Raw genomic sequence first — 24235 nt, 5'->3', positions numbered from 1 at the left:
GATCCCCAACCATGAGTCCTTCATCATCTGTGCCATGGTTTTAGAAACCGGATCAGACCAGACAGTCGGACTGGTTGACCTGAGTACACCGGTCATGACTCTAGGTCCAGTTTTGGACCCCAAAACCCTCCATCCGAGCTTTGGACCGGATGGCCAGACAATTTGACCCGAAAATCAGTGGCCAAAATGGTTTCATTTCTGGTCTGGTTTTTTAAAACATGATATGTACTATCTAATGTAAAAGAAAGGAAAAAAAAAAGACTATGCCAGGATGGGTAACATCACTTGAGGAAAGTTTGATAAATTGTAGGGTAATCTATATCTATGTATTAAAATGGAATTTGCCAAGCTAACATTTTCGAATTTTCTAATTCAAAAATGGAACAAAATAACTCAAGTGATCAATCACCTTTAAGACTTTTAACACTCATCATTAATAGGGTTGTTCACGGGTCGGGTTGGGTCGGTTTACTGAGATTTTTTCAATCGACCCGACCTGGTCGGGTTACCTGAATTTGAAATCGAAACCAACCCCGTGTTAAGCAAAACCAACCTAGTCGGTTTGAGTTGGGTTGGGTTGGTTTGGGTCGGTTTCGGCTCTAAGTTCAACCATGGTAATAAATTGGTAGATTGGAGAAAGAAGACTAAAATTTGATGTAAAAAATGACACCTAATTCTATTAGAGAAAAAAGACTGAAATTGGTAGGGGGTGGACCAAGTTAGAATATAAGTTATCAAGAAAATAGAAAGTCAAACTGTATTAGAGAAAGAAGACTGAAATTTGTATATTTTAAGAAACCTTCTAATCTAAGTAAAAAAGGAAACCTAATTCTAATTGTAATTAGTTGCCTATTTGGTGTAAAAGACCATAAAAACTATGATCCTTTGATTCTTTTCTTTAAACTTTTCCAAAAACAATCATTGTCTAATTGTCTTACAATACTTGCCATTAATGTCATTCCTAACTAGAAGACTAGAAATTAAGTTAGGTTGTAATTAGGACAGAGACAACTTAGTTAAGTAGGAACTAGGTAGGTTGTAAATACTAACTAGGAACTAACTACTAAGTCAGTTCAGTTTGGGTCAGTTTCGGTTTTTACAAATGAAAACCAAAACCGACCTGAACCATTGGTTTATGATTTTTTACAATCCGAAACCGACCGGTGCTGAAGAAAATCCGGCCGATTCAGGTTGGGTCAGTCCAGATTGGTCAGTTTGGTCGGGTTGGGTCTTCTTATGAACAACCCTAATCATTAATACACCATTAACTCTCTCTCTCTCTCTCTCTCTCTCTCCTCTTTTCCATTAACTCTTTTAATAATCTATCCTCATTAATTATGCCACGAACTCTCTCCAATAACTCATGCCACTAATTCTCTCTCATCTCCATTACTTCATTAAATTGCATAAAACACATTAGATATATTTAACTATAATTTTATATATATCCATTTTAATTTAACTCTAATTTTATATATATTAGATATACTTGCATTAAACTAAAATTATTAATAAAGATTAATTCTATTGAAATTGAGATATTCAATGATATATTATTGTGCTAAATAATCTACTTCCATTTAAAAATATAATCCATTTATATTCCATTTGAAAAATAATAAAAATTAATTAACCAAAATAAAAATAATTCAGTATAATTATTGTTATCAAAAAAAATATTTTTACTAATATAATAAAAAGAATTTAATCAATAAAATGATTGAGATAAATTAAAAACTAATGACAATTTAAAATTAATATAAAACTAATACAAAATTATCAAACAATTATTAGTTTTATAATTACATTTTATTAATTTAAAACCAACTTAAGTTCCACTAAAAATAAATATTTATATAGTTAATTAAATTTCATGAGGAATTTAAATTTAATACAAACTTAATATACTTAAATAAATTCAATTTTTACTAATTTAAAAATTAATAAAAATATTAATTTTAAATATAGCTTAATTATTTTAAAATCAATTTAAATTTCATTTAAAAATAAGGAAAATTATAAAAACCACGTTGAGTTTTCTAACAATCCTATGAAATTCCCTGGTGTTTTGACCTTAACAAAAACCTCCCATGTTGTTTTGAAAAAAAGTGCAAATACCTTCCTTTCGCCAACATTCCAAGTAAACAATGTTGATGTAATGCATTAATTTTACTTCACTTCAGCCTTTTTATCTTACTTTGTCCAAGAAAAGTAAGGAGAATTATTCCTTGAAATAGTTGTTTGGCAAAATAAATCAGTAATGGGTAAAGCTGAAAGTTTAAATTATGTATGATAATGCATTAACGATGGTAATGGTACTTTGTTAACTTCAATTTCTTCATTACCGAAAAGCCAAGGGAAAGAAGATAGCACTTTTTTTTTCCTCAAAACCATAGGAGAAGCTTTTATTAGGGTCAAAACACAAAAGTGGTTTATAGAGTTGTTATAAGAGGAGTTATTTATAATTTTACCTAAAATAATACAAATTTATTTAGAGAATAGGAAATTGACCACTCTCACTAATAAGAACAACTTAAATTGTAATTGGATAAACTAGACATAACCCCAAAAAACAATACTTGAATTGAGTTTACTATTTAATTGAAAATGTCATATAACTCCATCTTCTACTTATTAATAAATCCCTTCCATCACCTGGGTCCTAACTAGTTTTGTACAAACCTAACCAACCAATCCAATGAGATCCGACCCAAAATAAATAAATCAATAAATAAAGGGTTAGGGTCCTTTATCTACCGAGTCAAACTAAGAAGTGATATGACCCGACTTTACCCAAGAAATTACCTTGACCTGACCCGACCCAATTGCCTGATCTAATTCTGTGAAACATGGCTAATTGAAAGGTTAGTCCATTACACGGGAACAGTTGAAGTTGGGTAAGCCATCCTTGATCTCCAACGGGTGCCCATCAAAAAGGAGGGAAAAAAGCCCAAGCTGAGGCAATGAAGATTACCTCAGGGCTCAGGTCCTCAACCCATGCCGATGGCCGGTTTGGATTATATTGGCAAGGTTCAAAAAAATCGATATGATATGTTTCATATTGGACGTATTGTATTGTATGTTTTGGGCCCTGAAACCCCATCCTTTTTTAATTTCTCAAAAATCAAATTTTGAAAAAAAAAATGATTTCCGTGTGTATCTAAGTAACACTTTGAACCATGTGGATCGTTGGGTTCAACATCTTACACACTCGGACCCTCCGACCTCTAAACCCATATGGATCGTTGGGTCGACCGTGACAATATTCTAGACCCCGGTGTCCCTATCATCACCCAAACAGTATCCACGAGAAAGAACTAAAAGTCTAGAACTATAGACATCAAGTGGACCCACTGAAGAGGAGTGGGGAGTGGGGACCTACCAACAGATCATGCCCAGCAGTTGCAGTGTCCACCGTTTCGAGCTATGTTGTGAAGCTGAAGAATGAAGAATGGAGGATGAAATTTCAGCAAACCTGTCTGAAATCGTGGCAGTTGAAGATTATATTGTGAGAGGCAGAATTGGAGAAGGGCCTCTGTCCATCGTTTGGAAAGCCCAGCACCGATTCACCGGCGAAGAAGTGGCGTTGAAACAGGTCTACCTCTCCAAACTCACCAGACACCTTAAGGACTGCCTGAATTGCGAGCTCAACTTCCTGTCCACTGTCAAACACCCCAACACTATTCGACTTATCGAAATAATCTGTGTCTTCTTAATTGGAGCTACTACACGGCGGATGCCCTTTCCGTATGTTTCAGTTAAGAGTTCGATCGTTTTAATTGGGCTGTCGAAGCTGCGCTTCTTGAAATTTTGTAGGAAATTTAAGTGTCCTGAGTATCCGCTCTCAGCTCATCAGTGGTTACTTTGGTTGTTACCCAGTTTGGTTTAGCGTTCTCCTTTTCTCTTTGAGGTTTGAACATCTAAATAATATTGTTTCGTATCTTTTACGCTCTGAGGTTTGAACTCGAATTTCGATCTTTCGTTTTTTTTTTTTTTTGAGAATAACTCGAATTTAGATTAAGAACCCCCTTTAGAGTATATTCAATGAGTGAAAAGGTAGAATTTTTCAATATGGTTTAGAATTATATCTGTTCTGTGTATTATTCAATGAGTGAAATTAACTAAACATCCTTGATTGGAAATATTGTAGGTTTTAAATAGGCACATGCATATTTGAAAACTACACATATTTGATACAAATCTCTTTAAATATTGAAATTAAATGACAGCAAGTGCAATTATTCAACCTGTATTGAATGGTAAGTTGGTAACTGAGTTATTTGGATAAAAATATCCCTTAAAGTTGAAAGTTGACATTTTTTGAAGTGAAAATGAGGACAACTTAAGTATTATACAAAGTTCTGATAAAACCTTTTTAAAGAATTAAAAAGTCTAAATGCTCAAATTGAATGATAGTGCCCGAAGTATATTTATTGGGGTGCATGTCCGTCCGGGTTAGGTTGCATTGGGGTGATCAACTTTAACTGGCCCAATCCAAGTTGTTGTATCCCCAACTCTAACCTTAATCCAACACCAAAACTTTGGGTTGGGTTCAGGTCAGGCTCAGGTTAGATTGGGGTTAGTCTCGGGTTAGCCTAACTTTAATATTTTTTTTTTTCAAATGCAATTATTTCCTAGACTCTAAGGCTATGTTTGGTTTGAAGGAAAATGTAAGGAAAGGAAGAGAAAAGTAGGGAGATATATATCATTCAAATCAAACACATCATAAGGGTTCATGCTAGTTTAATATTAACATCATCATGTGTAAAAGAACATAATTATCATGTTCTAGAAAAAATTGTCCATCAAATAAAAAATTTTGACATAAAATATATGTGCATACACGTATAAATTGATAAATAGATAAATAAATATGCATATACATAAATACTTGTAGTGAAAAAATAGAGTTGTCAAGGCGCCTAGCCTAGGTGACCACAAGGCGCCCAGGTGTCGCCTAGGCCAGGAATTTTAAAATGTTAATTTTCTTGAGTTTTTACTTTTCCTATGTTTTTCTAAGCTATTTTATTGGTTTTGTGTGCTAACTAGAATGCATGTACACTAACTATTAACACTATAAATCATTCAAACAAGTATAAATCTCATATAAAAAGCTAAAAACATAAAATATTATTAATTTAGCATGTATTTATGACTTCATGTTCAACATTTAAATATATTATTTTCAATAAAAAGGAGTCCAAACCAACTACACTAAACAACTAAACTAATAAATACTAAAAATATATATATTTTTTTAATTCATAAAGACATACCTTTGAATTTGAGGTGAAAGTTGAGTAGTGTCCTTGTTGAGTGCTCTCTTTTCTCACTTTGCCTTTAACACCGAAAAAATCAACAATAAATTAAACAAAAAGCATTGCAAATTTACAACAAATGAACAAAGAATAAAAGGAATTATGTAGGAATCAAATCAAACACATACCTTAACTGAAATTTATCTATTCTAAGAATTCAAAAGGAAGTAAATAGGAAGTAGGAACCAAATCAAGCAATGAATAAAACCATAACAAAAAAAAATATGGCACTTATCCAATTCTCCACAAAAGGATAACAAAACATGAAGTTTATAGATGATCAATAAAGAAAAGTATCTAACTAATTTGAGTATCTAGGTAACAAGATAGAACCCACAACCCCTCCACTAAATCCACCAAAATCATGATCAATAACACAAACATCAAACTCATCCCTATTATCTTCATCACCTTCCCCATCAAGTTATACAACTTCATCTTCATTATCCTCAATGTTTCTATCCCACATTGAGCCTTCATCTTATTCTTCTTGCTCAACACATTTTCCTTTGTCTTGTCCCCTACCATCGCTTCTTGCACGACCACCTCTATCCCCGCTTCTACTTGCATCTGTATAAACTGTATATGCTCTTCTCCTCAACCTATTTGATCCCTTAATGGCTTTAGTTGCTCCTAATGCTTCATCCACTTTCTTCCATGTGAAATCATCCCTCAGTGGCTTCCTCCTACCATCGCTTCTCCCACGACCACTTCTAGCTCCACTTCTACTTGCATGTGTATAAATTGTATATGCACTTCTCCTTGGCCTATTTGATCCCTCAATGGCTTCAGTTGCTCCTAATGCTTCATCCACTTCATTTCATGTGAAACTACCACTTTTATGAACTAACTCATTTGATGGCTCTCTTCTAGTCAACCATTCACTATTCTCATCAATATCATCGAAGCAAATGGGATCAAATTGTCTGGGTTTGTACGTCTTGTCAAGAGCTTCTCACAAAGACTTTGATTATATTAAACAAAGACAATATCATTAAGCCTCTTTTTATTTGGTATGAATCTACATTCATAACAAACAAAAATAAAATATGTTAACTTTTATAATTATAAATCAATTAATAATAAAGTTACTTACAATCTCAAAGGTACTCCAGTTATACTCATAATCAAAAGGTGTGCACATAAAACCTAAAATGCATAATGCAATACGCCTAAGGTTTAGTGTGAAATATCATTAAGCATGCCACCAATCAACTACAAAGTACACATGACAAATAGAGAAAAAATTAAATTAGAGAATACAAATTCAAAGATAACAATAATGAGTTAACAATAAGATTCTAAATGTAGATATTACATGGTTTTTTTGTTTCATGTTGTCTAATTTCCATTTCCTTACAAAATCCACCATGAACATGCTTATATTCTTCCATTTGATAGGAGATCTTATCTTTGAATTTCAATGTTACTCACCAACTAATGTTTTATCTTCAGCTTTAACTTTATAAAAGAGGGCTAGATTGAGGAAAAAACTGACAAGGTGCAAAGGGATGTTGCATCATATTATTCCAATGCTTGTCAAAATTTTTCAAAATTGACATATATTTTCTATCTATCCTACCAAAATTTACTTTTATCTTTTCTCTTGCTCGTTTCATTGCAAAGTAGTACACCATTATAGATTTTTCATCACCATCAACTAACTGTAAGACTTTCACAAGTGGTTGGGAAGCTAAAGGGGCAATTCATATATTTTTCTAAAATGTAACAGAAAGAATAGTATTTGAGACTCTTAAACCCTTTAGTTTGTTTGCCCATTTACTTTTATTCCACACATCACTAACAAATAAAGAACGCAATGGCTCTTTGAAAGTGAAAAAGCTTTGCAAAATAAGAAATGATGTGGCAAACCTTATAATAGCACATCTAACAAGACCCTGAAAAGATGAGAGATCCATCACATGGACGCCCAAAGATTGCGGAATAAGGGGCAAATTTCAAAAAATTTTTCTCTCCCTTCAACTGGGAATCACATTCCCTATTTAGAAAATCATATTTTCAAGGATAAATCTTGAACCTTAAACTGAACCAGATCTGAACCAAAAGGAATAGGAGAAAATAATACCTGATATGGAGAAATAATATCTCCCAATGAAGGTGTTCACGCCCAAGGAAGGATCCAAAGACCGCTCCCACTGAAGATGGTGCAGTGCAGGATGGAGCAGAATCAGCAGTGTTCTTCCCAAAACTCCGTCCTTCGCAAGAATCAGTAGAATGGTACGTGAGCACAGCTTCCTTTTCAATTCTTTCTCAAAGAACTGATGTCAAGATCCAATCTTGACTTCTCCCACAGCTGGAGATCGAACTGGCTAACAGGGCGACAAGAGCAAGGAGGCAGCAAGAGAGTATTCGCAGGGTGCAGAATTCTCTCTTCTTGATTTCAGCACTAAAGAGGATCTTATGTGTTTCCTGTTCTCTCTCTCAAGGCTGCCGCCCCCTCCTTGTTTTTGTTAATTTAAAAGATCAGCTCCTAATCCTATTAGGAGGTGCTTATCCAAATCATATTTGGATCAACCCTCTCTTCTAGTGATAAGGATAAACCCTTATCTTATCTGCAGATTAGATTAGCTTTATCCTAATCCCCATTATGAGGTTTCTAGATCTGAATCACATTCAGATCTGGACTCTCTGAGTGGATAGGATTAAGACCCTATCCTATCTGCTAATCCATCTCAGAATTCGCCCCTTTAATTAACTAAATAAATAGCCCAGTTCGAAATGGGCTTCATGCCCATCAAGCTTATGTGCTCACTTAACCTTCCTAACCGTTGCCCAGTTGGGCTTCCTTGTATGGCGTGGGACACAAGCATTGATTTACACATCATCCACATGGGTTCGGCCCAGCCTTTGTTACAAGGCCTGGTCGAATACACTGTTAAAGATAGTGAACCCCCTGAAACCCATAGAATGGGCTCTATGGGCCCAACACTTACCCTAAGTGGTCCCTGGGCCAAGCCACCTTGTAACACCTAGGGACTGTGGGCAGATGCAAGATTAGCCCATCAGGTATTATCCTCAATGGTCTTACACTTAACCTCTCAGCCCATAATGATCATACACTGCCCGACAAGAGAGGACCTCTCCCTCGGCTGCAAGGAACAGTGTTGCACTCTCCACTTATATGGATCTCGGGAATTAAAACCTTTTGCAAACATTTTAGAAACCATAATATATATACTTTTATATATCATATAAAATATACTTTGCAAAACAAATCTCAACGATTGAAATCGGCTGCCGGCAGCCTTGGTTTCCAACAGTGAGAGCGCATCCCCGATCATTACCTTTGTCCGACAAAGGGGCTGATCCTGTCACTATGATCACCCACTCAGATGAATTCTCGGATTGTCCCAACGTACCCAGGTTTTGACCCCCGCTAAGGATCTCACTGATTGGTACATCAAAGACAGCCCGATCTGACACCTAGTGCAGTATCATAATCGAGTCTAGGGGTCGAGTGTAACTTTTCAGTTTTGCCCATCAATCTCCAAGGTCCAGGGCAATACTGGAAATCTGGTCCAGTTCAAAGATTCAATTAATCACACACTATATGTGCCTAGGGTCTCACCCCGGTAGCTGAGACAAGCCACCCCAACCGACTTGGTGGCACCACAGTGTCAGCGTTGTCAGGATAGGTCTCCCCAGACCGACCCACTAGCTGTGAATCAAATATGCACTTTTATTCATTTACAATAAACTCATAAAGTACATACCAAGGGAACATACCAAGGGAACATGAATCAAATATGCACTTTTATTCATTTACAATAAACTCATAAAGTACATCAATTTTGATTGAAGCTAAGGGCATACAAAACTGTCTAACAGCTCCCACTTGCACTTAGGTCCAATCAGGTACTAGCCGGAGTCTCATGCTTTCCACGTGTTTCTCAAACACTTTCTGTGATAGTGGCTTTGTCAATGGGTCTGCTACATTTTCCGCTGACGCTACCTTCTGAATCAGGACGTCCCCTCTACCAACAATCTCCCGCAGTACGTGGTACTTCCTCTCGATGTGCTTCGACTTCGAGTGGGCTCGTGGCTCCTTAGACTGAGCAATGGCTCCATTGTTGTCACACAACAACGGGATGGGTGATGTGTCGGATGGAACTACTCCCAACTCATGAATGAACTTCTTCATCCATACGGCTTCTTTGGCAGCCTCACTTGCGGCAATGTACTCGGCCTCGGTCGTGGAGTCTGCAATGGACCCCTGTTTGCTGCTTTTCCAGCAAACAGCACACGATCCTATTGTGAAAACATATCCAGATGTAGACTTTCTATCATCTGGGTCTGACTGGAAATCGGCATTTGTATACCCTTGGATCTGTAGTGAGCTACCGCCGAATACTAGACAAAACGCTTTTGTCCTTCGAAGGTACTTAAGTATGTTTTTCACAGCAATCCAATGCTCCTGCCCTGGGCTGGCCTGAAATCTGCTTACTACACTCACTGCCTGAGCTATGTCAAGGCGAGTGCACAGCATGGCATACATGATGCTCCCTACGGCAGAGGCATAGGGAGCGTCTTTCATGCCATCAATCTCCTCAGAAGTCTTGGGAGACATCTTCTTGGAGAGAGTGACTCCGTGCCTGAAAGGAACATTTCCTCTCTTGGAGTTTTCCATGCTGTATCTTTTGACTATTTTGTCAATGTAGGCAGATTGGGATAATCCTATTATCCGCTTCGATCTATCTCTATAGAGTCGAAAACCCAGTATATGAGAGGCTTCTCCAAGATCTTTCATGGAGAATTGCTGTGATAACCATACTTTCACCGTAGTTAACATACCTACATCATTCCCAATGAGTAGAATGTCATCTACATACAGAACCAAGAAGGTGACCTTATCTCCACTGTACTTCCTATAGACCTAGGGTCCATCCGGATTCTGCTCGAAGTCAAACGATTTGACGGCAGAGTCAAAACGGATGTTCCAACTTCTAGAAGATTGCTTAAGTCCATAAATGGATCTATTAAGTTTACATACCATGTTTTCCTGACCTGCAACAATGAAGCCTTGCGGCTGCTGCATATAGATATCTTCAGTAAGATCTCCATTCAGGAATGCAGTTTTGACATCCATTTGCCAAATCTCATAATCATGGTATGCTGCTACAGCTAGTAGGATCCTAATGGATTTAAGCATGGCCACAGGCAAAAAGGTTTCCTCATAATCGATGCCCTCTTTCTGAGTGTACCCTTTCGCCACCAGACGAGCCTTGAATGTCTCAACCTTACCATCGGGGCCCTTCTTCCTCTTGTAAATCCATTTGCAACCGATTGCTTTTACCCAGGAGGGCGGATCTACTAGAGTCCAGACTCCATTGGTCTCCATTGAGTCCATCTCTACTCTCATGGCCTCCACCCACTTCTGGGAATCTATGTCCAACATAGCTTCCGTGTAAGTCACGGGATCCTCCTCACTAGTCAAGGTTTCCACCAGGTAACTATCCTGGTCATAACCATAACGGACTGGTGGCCTGGATACCCGAGTGGATCTTCTAGGTTGGTCACTACCTGGAACTTGTGGGACATCTCTCATTGCTCCTGAGCTCTCCTCATCAAGAACAACTTGGCGTTTACGACTGCAGAACACTTTCTGCTCACTTGGGTCATAGAATAGGTAACCTACAAAGCCTCTTGGGTAGCCTACAAATAGGCAACGGCTGGTATTGGATTCCAACTTGTCTGCACTCGTTCTTTTAACGTGTGCTGGACAACCCCAAATCTTCAAGTGTCTGACACTTGGTTTCTTTCCGGTCCAAAGTTCATATGGAGTATTCGGAACCGATTTTGTTGGAACCCGATTCAGCACATAAATCGCAGTCTCTAATGCGTAACCCCAAAAGGATGTGGGTAACTCTGAGTGTATGAGAAGCGACCGAACCATATCCAATAAGGTTCTATTCCTCCTCTACAAAACACCGTTAAGTTGTGGTGTAGCAGGATGAGCTAATTGTGATACTATCCCATTGTCCTTTAAGTAGTCCCTGAATTCGTCAGAGAGATACTCGCCACCTCGATCTGATCGAAGGACCTTAATTTCTCTCCCTAACTGTTTCTCGACCTCTTGTCTAAATTCTTTGAACTTTTCAAAGGATTCAGACTTGTGTCTCATTAGGTACACGTAACTGTATCGTGAAAAATCATCTGTGAAGGTGATGAAATACATGTGTTGATTTCGTGTCCTAATGCTCAGGGGACCACATACATCAGTATGTATTAGGTCAAGTGTGCCCGTACATCTTTCAGGCTTACCGTTAAATGGTCGTTTCGTCATCTTGCCTTGTAGGCAAGGCTCACAAGTGGGAAGATCTTCTACAGTTAGAAAATCCAAAGGACCATCCTTTACCAACCTTGTGATTCGGTCAACACCGATGTGGCCAAGTCGATAATGCCACAGACACGTGGGATTAACTGTATCACGAGCTCTACAAGATCCTATTATCCGCTTTGATCTATCTCTATAGAGTCGAAAACCCAGTATATAGGAGACTTCTCCGAGATCTTTCATGGAGAATTGCTGTGATAACCATACTTTCACCGTAGTTAACATACCTACATCATTCCCAATGAGTAGAATGTCATCTACATACAGAACCAAGAAGGTAACCTTATCTCCACTGTACTTCCTATAGACACAGGGATCATCTGGATTCTGCTCAAAGCCAAACGATTTGACGGCAGAGTCAAAACGGATGTTCAAACTTCTAGAAGCTTGTTTAAGTCCATAAATGGATCTATTAAGTTTACATACCATGTTTTCCTGACCTGCAACAATGAAGCCTTGCGGCTGCTGCATATAGATATCTTCAGTAAGATCTCCATTCAGGAATGCAGTTTTGACATCCAAACCGTGAATAATACAAGGTGTCCAAAATAAGTTCTTTCTCTTTATCTTCAAAAGGTCTCCTGCAACAATATAAGCAGAGTGGTTATCAATAACCACTTGCACCACATATTCTTCTCCTATTTCCTCAACAATCTTATAAATTAATTCATACAAATAAGTTGCATTTTGGATTTCATTGAAGGCATCAATTGATTTCAAGAAGAAAGTACCTTCAGGAGAATTCACCAGAAAGTTTATCAAACTCCTTTGCCTCTTATTTGCCCATCCATCAAACATAATAGTGCAATCATAAGTTTTCCAAGAGGCCCCATACTCCTTGTAAAGCAATTTTGTTTTCTCAACCTCCCTTTTTCAAGAGTGACTCTCTCAACTCCTAGTAACTTGGAGGTTTGTACCCAGACTCAAATTGTGTAATTGCTTCTACCATAATCTTAAAACCCTTCACCATTACTATGTTGAAGGGTATTCTGGCTTGATAAAACTATTTTGCAACATATTCATTCACCTTTTTTTCTTTTTTCCTTTTTCAACCGACTTTCTATGCTTGTTTGCACCAAGTATCCCTTGTGCATTGCCTCTACCACTTCTTCCAGACTTACACTCACAAAAGCATCCATAGGTCCTCTAACATTTTCCTTCTTTCTTTGTGAAAACATGGGGTTTAATGGTTGAGCATTCCTACCGGTTGAAATGGAGCTACCTACTTCCATAGGCTAGTTACTTTCATGGTGAGATTCTCTCTTAGAAACCATATGGCCCACAATTATCCTCCACTATGAAATTATCTAACGATTTCTTCCTCTTATTTTTACACATGTATTCTTGCATTTCCTATGCAATACTTGTAGTTTTTGGGCACTTGGTAACACCCCCAAATCTTTCAATTAAATGTTGTTTTATTCTCTTAATTCCTCATTTGACAATCTTTTCGCACAAGGAACATGTGATAGCATTTTTGTCCTCTAAATCGTGCTAATTTGCATATTTCCATGTTGGATCTTTTGATTGGGCATTATTCTTAGTGCTAGAAGTGTTTTGATTTCCCTCTCCATTTGCCATTATCTAATAAAAATAAAACCAAATACCAATGGGCAATGAATCAATTGAAACAACAAGTTAACTTAATTAACAAACACAAATAAACAGATAATGAACATAAAAGGGAACAAAATCTGATTTACTAATGATAAATGATACATCATAGATCATACACGAAGTCATGAACAAAATTTGATTCACATCCACTTTCCACTAATTGATATTTTCTAATGGAACAATCCCTGATTTTTATATATTTTTTTACAAATCGGGTGAAGAACAAGTAGGGGCGAAAAAAGTGGTGGAGCCCCTATTTTCTCACACCAAAATAAAACAAAAAATAGCAAGGGTGGAGCCCCTATTTTTTTTCACATAAAACTGATAGAAAATAAATTGATTTCACATGGTCACCCTCATAAAATGAACAAAAAAGGAGTGGGGCAAAGCCCTTGTTTGTTCACTCAAAACTAAGCAAGAAAATGGGGGGCAGAGCCCCTGTTTTGTAACTTAAAATTGAAAAAAAAAAAAACTGCCCCTGTTTATTTAGTTCAGATTAGAAGAAGAAGAAGAAAGAAAGAAAGAAAAATAAAAACTAACTACACTACACATACCTCGAGCTGAAGCCATCTGGTGGAGCTCATGTTCTTGTTCGTCCTCTCCTTCTTTTACAAAGTGGGTTTAGTGGAATGAGAAAGCCATGCAAGAAACAAAACCATTTTTAGTGTTTTAGAAGACAAATAAAAACTGTTAATGTATAATAGGTCCTATGTTATAAATATAAGAGCTAATAATATTTCACAAAAATATAAAGATTGATGGACTAATAACACTAGGTGCCCGCCTAGTCGCCTAGGTGACCCCCTAATATTCTGGGTGGGTGTCTAATGTAAAAAAGATCAATCGATCTTAGGAAACCACCTTGGCGCCTAGGCGCCTACAACTATGATATAGATATATACATTTATTGATGCATAGTTGCATATACATACTTGTATGAATAGTAAACACACATACACACATGCATACACATATGTATGTGTATATATATTAAGTCGGGTTTGGGTTGGACCATATTGCTCAAGGCCTCAACCCTAACTCAATCCAAAGTGAAGTCAGTATCATACTTTTCAACCCTAACCCTAACTTCAACCTAACCCAACCCAAATTTTTTTAGACTGGGTTCAAGTTATCCTAACCCAAGTTGTTGGTTCAAAGTATCAATACACCTTGTATCAGCAGGGGTGTATCAATGCTTTAAACCAAGCGTTTTTTAGTTTTTTTTCAAACTTTCATTTTTAATAAATATTTTCATATTATTTAACAAATAAAATAAATGGGTTCCTCAAAACACCTTTAAACAAGTGTATTAGAACCCTGTCAATGTGATACAATAATACAGGATATATCGTATCAATATTTTGAATCATCTTGCACGTGTCTTACTATTTCATGTACAATTGTCCTGAATTGTCGTTAGGCCCAAGTTCAACAAATAATGTTTTTTTTATTGAATCAACAATGCTAGTATTTGATCAATGTCCATTAATGTCCAATGACCAAAAGTTTAATTAGGATTTGACTGGTCTTTTATCTTACCAAGAGGCCAAAAAGATAAAAAGCTATTTGGTCAAATTGGGAGATTGCGTGCATGGTTATAACATTTTTAACTAATGGCTCTAATGACCCATTTTTTTGTATTAACAATAATCCATTTCATTGTTTATTTGTTTATATGAATTGGTAGCATTCACTCCAATGTTGGAATGTGCTTAGGTTTGCAAACATGGATAGAGATATCAACAAGTCAATGTCGGTGCAAGTTTGATCTAAACCCAACCCCAAACCCTGATATGATATGGTTGGGTCAATGTGGGTTTACCTCTTAACCCAATTCATTGATATCCCTGGTATGCGCAATGAAAGTAGGCTCCAATAATCTAAGAGAGTTCCACCATACACATCCATAATTGAGTGAACCTTCTTTTTGAGAATTGATGATTTTTACTTTTAAAAGTTTAATAGAAAATTATAAACTATTAAATGAGTGAAGGGAAGACATGTGAGATGTGCTTAGTGTTGACAAATATGCTTGAGAATTTAGTACCCAATAAAAATATTGCCTCCAAAAACTTAAAATTTAATATCGAACTTCAAATAGAAGATACAATTTCTTTTTTTTCTCTCTTTATGTATCTTGCCCATGTGTCACAGGGTTAGGTTTGCAACGGAAGAAACCCATGTGGCGTCCAGGCCATGTGGGTCCAGAACAAGCCTAATATGTGTGTAAGGACTATGTGTCAGCATGATGATGGCTCCACCAAGGTCAATGGCATTGGATCATGACTTCACGATGCATTGCCAGGGCTCTCTATGGCTCTTACCATTACATAGGAGGCACCTCCTATGTGCCAAAAGGGGAATTCCATGATGTGAGGCACATGTTATACTGATGTTGTGAGGCACTTGTTGTGTCAAGGATGTGAGGCAAGAGCAAACCCGTGCATTATGGGCAACGGGGTAGCTCGATTAGCTTAGACATGGGACTGACAAGGTGTAGGGACATACTTGTGCCAGACACATGGAAAGACTCCCTCATGTGCATTGCACAATGTTGGTCCATGCACTGTCCCCATGCGTGTGTGTTTGCCCATGAAGAATCCTTGTAGCCATGCTAGCCATTAACCAGGGTCACCCCGCAACGGATATTGGTCTATGGAGTGCTAAAGCCAGACAACCAAGGAGGTTGAGCACCCTTCCTCAAAGAGTACATTAAGCTTTTGGAGGTCTACTAATAGGAAACATCACTTTTTTCGAAAAATCATACTATACATTTATAATATTGCCACTCAACGTAAACCTACCAAGCATAGATAAGGCTAAGCCTATGTCAAACCGCGACACATGGGTAAAGAATGTAAAATAATTTGGATTCAGAAAGAGTATCAGTTCAACCGTATGGACTGGTCTAAGTCTGACAACACAGAAGTGCGAGGAAAACATTGATAAAAAAATTACTATAGTTACAATAACAACAACAATAATGATAAAACGGAAAGACAATGCCAAAATACAAATTAAAAACTAATTTTCTAAAAATCAATTGGAACATGATTTCCTTACTAATCTAACAAGTCAAGTTATTGTGGTTTTATAAATTAAATAGCAAAAATAAAAATATAACAAATTTTATAAAATTTATAAAAAATTGAGCATGCTTTTTACAATAATATATTCATCATATTTTACAAAAATATGAGTGAAAATGAGAATTATTATTATTAATGATTAAAATGACTAAAAATATAAAAATAAAAGAAAATGAGAATTAATATCTTGCTCATGTTCCATTGACCTCATCAAATAGGTCAGTAGTTTAGCCAATAAGGTCATCTCCAAGTCAATAGCTTGGATTAAAACATACTTACAAATTTGTCCAGTGATAGTTCAATTAATTTGACTGTCTGATTCAATTACAAGTTAAAAAACACAATTATATATAAACTACAACTAAGAAGATTTGAAGCCAAGTCATTATGCTGAAAGGCAACAAATCCACCAATACATCATGATTATTATTATTTGAAATTACCACGTGCAACACGTGTATACATTTACTGGTAGATGTAATTAGGTATAGACACTTCTATGAAGCTGTCAAGCTGCAAAAGCAAAGCTGTTCCAGTTGCAGCATTTGGTATGTTAGAGAGAGGGTATGTATAGAACAGAGACAAAATTGATAAAATTGTGAAGAGGTTAGTATGGATGGCATAGTTTGACAAAACAAAGATCATATCTAAAACTAAAGTTCTTACCTTCCACAATTTAATTATAGTTAGGTACCCTGTACTAATGAGGTTACTGAAGTATCATCTCTATATACACCAACTTTAAGTGCATAAGCAGAAGTTGGATAGATGCTTTAACCGAAAAGTGAGCAACTTATAAACTACTACAAGAGTCGGTCTCTGTAAAGAATTTGGAATTGGGCAATCATAAATCTAAATCTGAACAGATTTCCTAAAAAGTGTTCCATGGAACACAAGAATACAGCCATTTACAACCGAGCCACTTGAAGCTTATAAAACACAGACACATGGAACCAAGCCGATCTGAATTCTTATGTCGCTGTTAAGCAACCTTCCCTGTTTAACATTTAGATAAACCAGGCTACAACCATTTTAACCCTTTACTCAATTAACACACTTAAAGTTCACTGAGTTTGATTTTTCTCTCAGGCTGAAGGGTACATATTCCTGGTATTGGAATTCTGTTCCGGGGGAAATTTAGCTTCTTACATCCAGCACCATGGCAGAGTTCAAGAACCGGTTGCCAGAAGATTCACACAGCAGCTTGGTATAATGTCCTAACAGACTTAGTAACACTGGATTTACTTATTTCTGCAATTGTTCTTTATTTGAACTTTTAAGTCATCCAATAAATTTCACTGGCCTTGCCACAGAAGCAGCTTTAGCAGTACTACATGCCCACCACATCATTCATCGAGACCTGAAACCAGAGGTAGGGATACCCCTCCCCCCTCCCAAACACTTGGAAACACTCATGCATACACCCATGCACAGCTTTTTTAAGATCATAAACTCATCGATCTGGACTATTAACCCAGTGGATCCACCCCTTAGATGCGCCATTGCAAACATAAATTAATCCAGTGACCTGTATCCTCAAGGACTATTTTTCATTTCCGAAGCATTTTTTGTCTCAATGTTTTCAACTCATCTTCTCCATCCATTCTTTAGAGATCAAATATCCTGCAGATTGGCTAAAACAAATTCTTCCTGTGGAACAGAATACTCTGCTATCAAGCCCAGACTGATGCAGAGCTAAAAATTGCGGATTTCAGTCTCTCAAGGTATTGTGGCAGAGCAGAATTCCGATCCCTAAAGTTTCATTAGGGCATTCTCCAGCTTTTTCCCCCCGAAGTAATATGTGATTATCTTTTATTGTGGGAACAGAATTGTACGACCAGGTGACTACGCAGAGACAGTTTGTGGGACCCCATTGTACATGGCTCCTGAAGTTTTGCAATTCCAAAGATATGATCCAAAGGTAAGAAAGCTAAGATTTCTATCATTCAAATTATAATAGGCCACTGAAACAAAAGTTCCTACACAGGTTGATATGTGGAGCTTAGGTGCAGTTCTTTTTGAGCTTCTGAATGGATATCCACCTTTCTATGGAAGGAGCAATGTACAGGTAGTTCCTTACTTTTACAAACACCAGTAAGGCAACTAAAACTGATCCTCATTATTTGTTGATTTCAGCTCCTACAGAACATCAAGAAGTGTACATCTCTGCCATTTTGTCAGCTTATCCTTCCTGGTCTGCATCCCGACTGTACTGACATTTGTAGAAGACTACTCTGTATAAATCCAGGTTTAGCATTTCAGCTTTATCAATTTCACAAGTTTCTGTTATCTTACATTTACCCCCAAATAGATAATGAATTTATGCTTCTTTGCAGTGAATCGCTTGTCCTTTGATGAGTTCTTTAGGCATAATTTCTTGAGAAGATAAAGAGAGAACAGAAAGGGGGCTTTCTTGTATATAGTGACAGCTCTATACCTTCTTTTTTTATTGGAGGGTTGTCTTTCTGTCTTGTATATGGATGCAAATCACCTAATCTGAACTATTCTTGACTAATCTGTACAATATAAATAGGGATGAAAAGAGCAATTTGCAGGTTCCAATCCTCCTTAAAAGAGGCCATCTCACCCATTAACGTGAAATAAGTTTGAGATATTGTTGGAAGTCAAGATTGATTGTTACTCTAAGTTAATTGCAATATCTTCAATCATGGTGCTGCTGCTGTTGCGGCTATGATGCACGGCCAGCAGCTCTAGCATCGAATAAATTTCATCTGAAAAAGGTTTTGAATCATCTCCAGCAACAAATTCTTGAACCACATTGTTGACTTCAATCAAGCTGCATCCTGGAGTTTTCTTCATATTCTTGCTTCTTATTTCCTTGCGCATCCTTGATACATCATCCCACCTCCCCAGCCTTGCATAAATATTTGAAAGTAGGACATAGTTCCCTGCGTCATGTGGTTCGAGCTCAATCAGGTGCTTCATTGCGATAATGGCAATCTCAAGATTGCCGTGAGTTCTACAGGTACTGAGCAATGATCCCCAAATGGTTGAATCCGGTTGAACAGGCATATTATTGATTAATTCAACAGCCTGATCAAGGTAACCAGAACGCCCAAGAAGATCCACCACACATCCATAATGTTCAACACTTGGATCGATACCATAATCCTTTTTCATAGAATCCAAATACTGTAATCCCTCAGGTAGGAAACCAGCATGAGAACAAGCTGATAGAAGCCCCAGAAAGGTAATGCTGTTAGGCTCCACTGGAGATTTCCTCATTTCCTTGAACAATTCAATCGCTTCTCGAGCCTTACCATGATTTGCTAGACCTCCGATCATTGTACTCCAAGAGATAACATCTCTATCAGGCATTTGAGCAAACAGTTTCCAAGCTTGACCGATGCTCCCACATTTTGCATACATTTCAATCAGGGCATTACATACAAAAGTCTTCTGCAGGAGCCCATTTTTGTCGGAATAAAAGTGTATCCACTTCCCCAACTCCAGAGCACCTAACTGTGCGCAGGCTGGCAAAACAGAAACAACACTAATCTCATCCGGTTCAATACCCACTTCCTGCATCCGGCGAAAGGCATGCAATGCATCAGGGTAGCTTCCAATTCGAGTGTACCCTGAAATCAATGCAGTCCAGGAAATAACTGTCTTATCCGGCATAGCTTCAAAGATCGTTCTCGCCTTACTCATTTCTCCTAATCTGGCATGTCCGGAAACAATCGTGTTCCATGATACTGCATCTTTCTCTGTCACTCCCTCGAAGACTTTATATGCATCAGTCATCTCATCGCATTTCGTGTACATATCCACAAGTGAATTGTCGACCACAGAATTTAAAGTTGGCCCACATTTGCAAACATGACCATGAATCTGCTTACCAAGATACAGTTGAAGGAGTCCAGCGCAGGCTTTTATTGCGAAGGGGAATGTAAATTTGTCAGGAAAAATGAATTTTTTGTCTTGTGGGTTTCTCATGATTTGTTTGTAACTTGAGATAGCTTCACTATACAAGTGGTTATGGGTATAGGCTCTGATCATCGCATTGTACAGAAAAACGTTGGGCTCGATCATCTGCTGGAAGAGCAAAGTTGCATAATCTGTATCTCCATTAATACTACATATATGAACCATCTTCGTTACCAAGAAGTTGCTTTGCGACAGAGAGTACTTAAGGATGTGAGAGTGTATCTTCCTCAAGTCGGTCGTGTTGGTGCAATTTCGCAAAACGGGTACAAATTGATCCTCCAATTCTCTGATAATTAGAGTTCCGATCCTCATGGTGCTTGATTGGAGTGGGAGAAAGTCGCAAATCTCCCTCGCTACTCAAAGTTTCATTATTGTCCTGCAAACCCATGCAGCTGCGGTGAAGATGGGATTTGGATTGGACCTGATTATAAACAATAGCCTTACAGATATGTATGTGAAGTGCAGTAGATCAGACATGGCTGCTCTTGTCTTTGATAAAATGCGTGAACAAAATGTTGTCTCGTGACTCTCGTCGGCTGCTTTTAATGTTGGATACCCATGTCAAGATAGCATCAAGAAAGCATTTGTACCAGTCTTCAGAGAATTCAAGAACATGGAGAGAGATCCAACGAACAAACAAGTTCAAGAATACTAGAATCCCGTTCCGGTCTAGGAGCAGTTCAAGGACGCCAAGGAGTCTTCTGTTTTTATTTCAGACAATTATGGCAAGCTTACTCAACTTCGCACTACAGATGTTTGACAGATATTGATTTTTAAAACGGGCCGTGCTGGACCAGCATGGCATGCGGGCCCACGTAAAGTATTGGCCGTCCCGGGCCATCCCTCCCTCCCATGGGATATTTTGGGGATCGGCCTGGCACGGCCCACAGCCACAGCCCACGCAGGCCCGTGTCATATTGTGTCATGCCATGAGCCGGGCTCGTCTGTCGATTGTCTTGGGCCAAGCCAGGCCATGGATTCGGTTCAAAGCTAAGGTTTATTTTAAAATTTGAAAAAAAATCTTAAAATGTTTATTTTATATGAATTTTGATGTATACAGTAATTAAATAAAATTAAAAACAACTATTTATTTTATTAAACCCTCCACCCAAAATGGCCCGCATGCTATCATATTGAACCATGAGCAGCATGGTCCGATTTATATCTCTAATTTTGCCATGTGGAGTAAGGGAAGAAAAGATATTCTTGTATCATAGAAATTCACATTTCAGTAACCAAATATGTTGTAGATGTATGCATGAACTATGTTTTAACTGAAGAGGCATACCCATAAAAAATACAGAAAAATACATTGCACCACACTACAGAATTCTGAATTCCATTACAACCTTACACAATTCAAAATGACAAACACCCCCATCCTAAAACACCAATACCTACACGTGTATTGGCATCAATTCCGAGTTAGCACCTGCCCCAACTATACGATGGGGCTAAGAATTTTTAGGGTGTGCTCAACAATCATTCTCCCTAAAAAATATGGTATCATGGATGGTATCATAGGCAGTAATGATCATTGGATACGGAGAGCATGATTGTAGTTTCCGTGAAGAAATGCAATTAGAGCTTATAAGCTTTGAACTGATGAGAGATGATGACACAACTAGAGAATATTGACCTTAACGATTTAAGGTGGCATTTGGATGTGTGAACCCACAATATAGTGGGTTTCGAACCCCAACACACTCCATTCAATCGTTCAGTAGTGGTGTGGCATGGTTTGAAATCCATCATATCGTGGTGTGGTCTTCGTTAGAAGTGTAAATCGAGTTGTACCACCCGTGGCCCAACACGATTTTGGACTAGCCCAACACAATGGCACGCGGGTCATGCTAGGCAAGGCTCAATCGTGCAAGTCGTGTTGGGCCAAGGGTCTCAGGTCCACAGACCGGCACGTCACAACACAACTATGTGTGTCATTCTAACCGTGGCACAGCCAATGGCCCATTAAGGACCCTCCCCCAAATGGCTAGTTTCAATTTTTTGGGGGGTCTTTTATAGGAATACCCCCCAGCAGCCATAAACAACTACATAGGGGGATATTTATGTATTTTTTCTTTGGAATGGAGAAAAATAACAAAAATGCCCCCCCCCCTCAATAGCTATATAACAACTAGTTTGGGAGCATTTTGGATAAATTGATAAATGACTTTACAATGACCAAAATACCCCTCCCAACAACTAAAAAAGTCTAATTTTTAAGGTATTTTGGGCAATTAAATTAATTTCAATTCCTATAAATAGCCCTATCCTCCACCATTCTCATCACACTATTTCACCAATTCTCTTCTCATACACTCTCAATACTCTCTCTCTCTCTCTACTCTCTAATTCTCAAGTCTCAACTTCTTTCAAGTTTCAATAAGAAAGGCTTGTACAAGTATCTCAAGTTAGCAATTTGAGAGGCTTAGAGGCTTCAACCATTAAAATCAAATTGCGACTATGAACTAACAATCTGGGTGAGTGCAATTAAATTAATTTTTATTTTCTTAGAATTAAAAAAATGACTAGCTCCTCTCGAAATCAATTCCCCACAATGTTAAATGCCGACAATGTTCAATCACAACATGATAGTGTTAGCATTGATATGGATGCTATTGACATTGTAGGAGTTTCCACCCCTAAAACTACTACTAGGGGAAGGAAAAAGAAAGGAACTAAATTTACTTGTCTGTTTTGAAAATTATTTAAAATAAAGAAGGTTGAGAGGAAGGAAAAAAGGGTTGTTTGTTAAAAATGTCGGAGTGACTTTAGCTATTGCAGCAAGGGTGGTAATGGCCACTTGGGCAAACATTTGCTCACCCATGAAGAAGAAGAAGAAGGAAAATCACAAACACAAATTGGGCATGAAAGTTTTGGTACTTTTAAATATTTACAACAAAAAATGAGGCAAAAGTTCACAAAATAATATTGTACATTTTGTACAACCATTTTTATTAGCTAAGGATAGTAAACTTGAAAATTTTTTGAATAATTCTATAAATCCTCAATTTAAAGAAGTTTCTAAAAATATTATTAGATCATGTGTTTTGAAAATTTTTTATTCATATAAACAAAATTTAATTTCTATTTTATCAAATCTCAATTCTAGAGTTGCAAATTACTTCTGGTATTTGGACCTCTAAATTTAATATAAGTTATATTTGTTACCGATCATTTTATTGATGAAAACTAGCTTTTACAAAAAAAAGAAAAAAAAAAGAATTTTAAGTTTTACTAAGCTTAAATGGCCACAAACTAGCTCAGCTAGTGCTACAAGTATTTTAAATACTTTACATGTTTATGGAATTGATAATAATTTTTTTTCTATTAGTTTTGATAATGTTAGTAATAATGATTCAACAAAAAATATTTTAAAATCTCAATTAAAACCATGTTTAAATGAAAAATTATTTCATATTGGATGTGCATGTCACATCTTTTGTTAACTATTTATGTAATAATTATGGCTTAAAATAACATTTTTTATTAGATGTTCAACATAGATGAAATTCTACATATTTTATGTTAAAAATGTGTATTCCCTACAAACAAATTCTTACTGATTTTTATAATGCAAAAATACCACATGATATTATACACGAAGAAGATCGGGAAATGACAATTTGTATAAGAGATTTTTTACACAATTTTTATGATGCAACTAATGAATTTCTAGGTGTTTATTGCCCAACTAGTTGTCTTTTAATTAATCAATTATTCATGATTAGTGAATTTTTTCAAAATATAAAAAAAAAACACAATTTACAAGAATTGTTGAAGTAATGGAAAATAAATTTAAAAAGCATTGAAAAAACATTTCTCCTCTTTATTATTTAGCTACAACATTAGATACTATGATTAAGAAAGATGGTTTAGATAACTTGAATCATATTGTGAAAACATGA

At 37.0% G+C, this 24235-nt stretch overlaps 2 protein-coding genes across 2 annotated transcripts; one reads left to right on the top strand and one right to left on the bottom strand.

Annotated features, from left to right (window-relative positions):
• Positions 1–3404: 3404 nt before the first annotated feature.
• LOC148876222 (protein kinase family protein) lies at positions 3405–18734 on the top strand. Its single transcript, XM_088943722.1, is given in 8 exon segments — positions 3405–3706; positions 17469–17586; positions 17693–17751; positions 18041–18063; positions 18065–18103; positions 18207–18300; positions 18367–18447; positions 18516–18734. Coding segments are annotated over 8 exon segments (888 nt in total). The 5' UTR covers positions 3405–3451.
• Positions 18735–18995: 261 nt separating this feature from the next.
• Positions 18996–21058, bottom strand: MEF21 (mitochondrial editing factor 21). Its single transcript, XM_088943712.1, has one exon. It carries the CDS (start codon positions 20637–20639, stop codon positions 19017–19019), a length of 1623 nt encoding a protein of 540 aa, XP_088799838.1. The 5' UTR covers positions 20640–21058; the 3' UTR covers positions 18996–19016.
• Between the last annotated feature and the right edge of the window lie 3177 nt (positions 21059–24235).

Source organism: Nelumbo lutea, chromosome 1, assembly GCF_056320005.1.
Source record: "Nelumbo lutea isolate HS-2025 chromosome 1, American lotus-T2T, whole genome shotgun sequence".
Lineage (NCBI taxonomy): Eukaryota > Viridiplantae > Streptophyta > Magnoliopsida > Proteales > Nelumbonaceae > Nelumbo > Nelumbo lutea.
This window is presented reverse-complemented; position numbering and strand designations above follow the sequence as displayed.

What these genes read in the sequence shown, in the direction of transcription:
- MEF21 (XM_088943712.1), bottom strand. Translation starts at nt 20,639, where the DNA reads ATGAGGATCGGAACTCTAATTATCAGAGAATTGGAGGATCAATTTGTA.